This window comes from Oryctolagus cuniculus, chromosome 1 (assembly GCF_051225735.1).
Source record: "Oryctolagus cuniculus isolate XC-2025 breed Fujian yellow rabbit chromosome 1, ASM5122573v1, whole genome shotgun sequence".
Classification (NCBI taxonomy): Eukaryota; Metazoa; Chordata; class Mammalia; order Lagomorpha; family Leporidae; genus Oryctolagus; species Oryctolagus cuniculus.
In genome coordinates, this window is record NC_142867.1 from 136,211,674 (window position 1) to 136,216,936 (window position 5,263).

The following is a 5,263-nucleotide window of genomic DNA, read 5'->3' on the forward strand; positions in this document are numbered from 1 at the left end:
GTATGTGTTACAGTAGACAATTATACTCCTCAGCATCAATTTCTGTCTTAATCTGTTGTCTGCTCTAACAGAGTACCATATACTGGATAATTTATGAAGAGCAGAAACTTTTTCTTCTTTGAAAAGATTTATTTATTTATTTGAAAGGCAGAGTTACAGAGAGGCAGAGGGAGAGAGAGAGAGAGAGAGAGAGAGAGAGAGAGAGAGAGAGAGGTCTTCCATCCGCTGGTTCACTCCCCAGATAGCCACAACGGCCAGTGATGGCCATCCAAAGCCAGAAGCCTGGAGCTTCCTCCAGGTCTCCCACACAGGTGCATAGGCCCAAAGACTTGGGCCATCCTCTACTGCTTCCCCAGGCCATAGCAGAGAGCTGGATCAGGATTGTAGCAGCTAGGACTTGAACTGGCTCCCATATAGGATGCCAGCGCTGCAGTCAGCGGCTTCACCTGCTATAGCACCAGCCCCAGAAACTTATCTTTTTTGGATGCTGGGAAGTCTATCATCAGGTGCTGGAAGACAGGAGTGATGTGATGAGGTAGGCACACCACAGTCAAAAGAAGCTGTTTTATCTAAAAGTGACAGGCGTCATTGAAGTGTCTTAAGTGTGCCTCCCACCTACTCAGCCAAGAATCCCACACGACCTTGCTGAATTCTTCCTAGGTGTTGTACTGATTCCACAACATGATTTACCCAGAAGTGTGAGAGAGAGAAGGAAGACATCCTCAGATTAGCAGTTTGATACTTTTGATCATTCTGTTGAGTGTAGGGAACGTCTTAAAGATGATAGCGCAAAAGAACCCATCAGCAGGCTACCACCAAGGTCAATGCCAAAGATGCAATGGCTTGGACAATGCCATTGGTGACAACAAAAGAAAGAAACAAATTTGAGGCCCATGTAGAGGGCTGGATCATTGAGTCTTTCCATTGGGTACCACAGATGAAGGTTAGTGAGGAATCAAAGTCATCTTCAACATTTTGGTCTTTCACTATTAAGTAGATATTGCCTCTATTCACCAAGAAAAGAAGCATTTAGAAAGAAGGATAAGGAAAATGAGAAATGGTCATAGAAGTTAGTAGTTCAATTACAGTCATCCAGAGCTAGATAGTTATATCAAGAAAAACATCATTGGCAATATCAAAAATCAGTCCATTAGACCACTTTTAAACAATCACTATTAGTTGAGTCAGTTTTGGGAATTCCCAATGGCCAGGTAGCTTGAACATTCTTCCAGAAAATAGATTCAAGCACCCATTTCCCTTGATATGGTTGCCAGTTTCCATTCTGATTCCCTTTCGCATCTTATGCCTCCAATTTCTCACTCTCACCTCCTAAGACTGCTTTGGAAATTACTGGCTATTAGAATTACAGTTAAGTTGTCCATTCACTGTTTCTAACTTCTCAGGTTTGGAGATATATTCAAGAGTTGTAGCACACATCTCGATTCCAGTAAGAAAAATAGAAGCGTCCCCAAAGTGTAGAAGATACCAAGGCAGGCAGCCCAGGCACTGCACAAGTAATAGAAAAAATAATACCATGTCAGGTAAAATGTAGACATACAAGAAATGTTTTTAAAATGGTGTTCTAATCTAGAAAAAGAGAGAGAGAGAGAAATAAAGATGTTCAAAAAACGTAGACTCATTCTGAACTCACTGATTGGGAGATGAATCTATATATTAAAACACATGATTGTCAAATGTGTCTCTCTTTTTTTTAATTTATTTTTTTGACAGGCAGAGTGGACAGTGAGAGAGAGAGACAGAGAGAAAGGTCTTCCTTTTGCCGTTGGTTCACCCTCCAATGGCCGCCACGGCCGGCGCACTGCGCTGATCCGATGGCAGGAGCCAGGTGCTTCTCCTGGTCTCCCATGGGGTGCAGGGCCCAAGCACTTGGGCCATCCTCCACTGCACTCCCTGGCCACAGCAGAGAGCTGGCCTGGAAGAGGGGCAACCGGGACAGAATCTGACGCCCCAACTGGGACTAGAACCCGGTGTGCCAGCGCTGCAAGGTAGAGGATTAGCCTAGTGAGCCGCAGCACCGGCTCAAACGTCTCTCAATATCAGAAACAAGGAGAAAGATTGGAGTAAAAATGAATGGGGAAAAGCAGATGGGAACAACTATCTTTGAGACTCAGTCTAAAATAAAAACTGATGACTGTTGGTGCAAATGTGATCGCTTGTTGCCCAAATCTGTTTCTCCCATCATCCCATTTCTTCATTCCATTCAGCACTTTGGTCTCAATGAAAGTCCATGTTACATAAGGTGATGAAGTCACACTTCTGGGTAAATCATGTTGTGGAATCAGTACAACACCTAGGAAGAAAGAATTCGGCATTGTCTTGTGGGATTCTTGGCTGAGTCAGTGGGAGGGAGTGTTTAGGAGAGTAGCAATAATAGCATGAAAGTACAGGACTCTCTATGCGTGCTATACCTATTAATATCAAAGGAACAAACCAATTACAACCCACCTGTGATGACTTTGCACAGTTCAACTCCTTTAAATGTACAAGTTTCCTAAAATCCAACTAGTACCATTCCCTGAGCAAACTAACCTACACTGACATGAATTCTTCATTCCTAGCATCTAATGCATTCATTTTGAAGGCCAATCAAGGACACGAATTCAGGAGAATTGGGTTAAGTAAAAAGGTACTCATTAATCAGTAATTAACAAATAACTTTTACCATTATATTTTCCAAGAGTGGAAAGCCATTTAATAAAACAAAATGTTTGCAAAACAGATAACTACTTTTTATGATGTCTTCATCAGGCAGGTCAATCTTTCTCTCTTAATTTTCCAGATGAAAGACAGATACAAACATAACCAGGGCTTGTGCATGAAATCAGAACTTATTATTGCCAGGGCTGTATTCTGAACTCATCTGTAAGGCATGAGTCAAATGTTCTGAGCTTCAACTAATCGAGATCAAAGTCTTCCTTTGCCTTTCCAAGCAGAAAAACATTCCATGTTGTGTTCCATCAAACTTGGTGAGCATCTCAATTGAAATGCTAGCTGCATTATTTTATTAGTTATTTACATCATTAATTACACCAGGTCAGTGTTTCTAAGTCTGATATCCCACAGAAGGTAATGTATGTCTTAAGAGAATAGAAAGTGCAATAAAAAATAAATTTAGGAAAATCTGAGTTAAGCACAATTATGCAGATGTCTTTACTGCAGAGCTTTTCAGAGTTTTAAAACATTAAGAAACATTGTAGGTGCAACTCTCTTCGGTCGTCCCGAATCCGGGTTCATCCGACACCAGGCGCCTCCACCATGCCACCCAAGTTCGATCCCAACGAGATCAAAGTCGTATACCTGCGGTGCACCGGCGGCGAGGTCGGCGCCACGTCTGCCCTGGCCCCCAAGATCGGCCCCCTGGGCCTGTCTCCCAAAAAGGTTGGCGATGACATTGCCAAGGCCACCGGCGACTGGAAGGGGCTGCGGATCACAGTGAAACTGACCATCCAGAACCGGCAGGCCCAGATCGAGGTGGTGCCTTCGGCCTCGGCCCTCATCATCAAAGCCCTCAAGGAACCCCCCCGGGACCGGAAGAAGCAGAAGAACATCAAACACAGCGGCAACATCACCTTCGACAAGATTGTCAACATTGCCCGGCAGATGCGCCACCGGTCCCTAGCCAGAGAACTCTCCGGGACCATTAAGGAGATCCTGGGGACCGCCCAGTCTGTGGGCTGCAACGTGGACGGCCGCCACCCTCACGACATCATCGACGACATCAACAGTGGTGCCGTGGAGTGCCCGGCTAGCTAAGAAGCACAGAGGAATCTTGGAATAAAGGATCATCTGACAAGTGGCAAAAAAAAAAAAAAAAAAAAAAGAAACATTGTAAATCTCAAATTTATTTTGACTGTAGACTTTTTCCCCATGAATACTCATGAACCAGTGCAGACACATGGACAAGGAGCAGAGTATGGAAAATTCACGGGATCGTCAGTGTGCATTTTCAGCATCTAGTGTAGCATCTGGACCTAGGAAGTGATCCTTGTGCTGACAATTCCCAAATCTCTTTTTCCAGCTACTTTTGATCTCCAGAATCAAACATCTAAGCACCTATGCGACATGTTTTTCTTGGTTGTCCAATGAGTTCTTCAAACTTAGCATATCCAAAACTGGTTTGAATCTTCCCCTCAAAATTCATTGTATCTGCAACCTCCCCATCTCTGTGGATAAAACGTCATCCATCAGACAAAAACCCAGGAAAGCTTAGATGAAATATAATGCAAAAAAACTGTAAGCACAATGAACAAATAAAAAGAAACTGTCAGAGTTGAAACCTCACTTCTGTTATGACCTTGTTACTGGGCCGTATGTCCAGGTATACGCAGACAATCTGATTATGATCATCAAAGCTGTCAATAGTTGTCCAAGGCAAGGGACGGAACATGGGTTTCATTACCCTATTCTCTCTTTTCTGTGTATTTAAAATTTTCCATAATTAAAAGTTTTTAAGAAATTAGATTATATAAAATATAATGAGATGATGAAGAACCTTATTTTAAAGACAGATTTTCCTACAGTATCATTAACAGTAAGTTTTTCTCTAGGTGCTCACTTCATATAGAGAGATTGTGTTGATATATGTTCATATATAGAGATCACGTGTTGACGTGAAGGTGTCTTTGTATATTTCAACTTTATATTATTGAGTTTGGTTTCCACATCTCTAGGAATGGGTTATGACACTCACATAGCATCAGACAAAGATTGCATATGCAATACACACAAATATATATGTGTAGATGTGGAGTCGGGGTGGAGATTCCAGTCCTAGTTGATGATAGGAGTACACAGACAAAAAATGTGTGGTTCTCTGTGTTTGAATCACAACAGGGAAAGCTGTGTAGGTGGTAAAATACAGAGATCATTAATAAAGCTACTGAGGGCCAAGTTGGGGTGGGGGAGAGAGCTAATAACATTAGGATATATCTACAAGGTTAATGCATGCATGCATCACTTATATACACAAACACTATTTGTAAAGCTAGTAAAGCTCTTTGGAACCCTTTGGGATAAAAGGCAAGTAAGACAATATATTATTAATACCACTATAATAGTGCAAGCCGGAGTTTCTATATAAAGCTGTCAGAGGAGTCTTTTAATGGTCTCGTTTTTATGCAATGTATACCAGCCTCTATTGAAGAGACTACATTAATCTAAATTATTGAGATGAATTTTCACTGGGTTGGACACTACTAAAGCTTGGAACGACTCAAAGAGTAAAGGAGAAAAAAATCAATTC

General features: G+C 42.0%; 1 protein-coding gene across 1 annotated transcript; it reads left to right on the plus strand.

Annotated features, from left to right (window-relative positions):
* The first annotated feature begins 1,749 nt into the window (after positions 1-1,749).
* Positions 1,750-3,845, plus strand: LOC100352968 (large ribosomal subunit protein uL11). Its single transcript, XM_051833702.3, has one exon. It carries the CDS (start codon positions 3,277-3,279, stop codon positions 3,772-3,774), a length of 498 nt encoding a protein of 165 aa, XP_051689662.2. The 5' UTR covers positions 1,750-3,276; the 3' UTR covers positions 3,775-3,845.
* Positions 3,846-5,263: the final 1,418 nt, after the last annotated feature.

Coding starts and splice junctions, on each gene's coding strand:
- LOC100352968 (XM_051833702.3), top strand. CDS start 3,277: ATGCCACCCAAGTTCGATCCCAACGAGATCAAAGTCGTATACCTGCGG.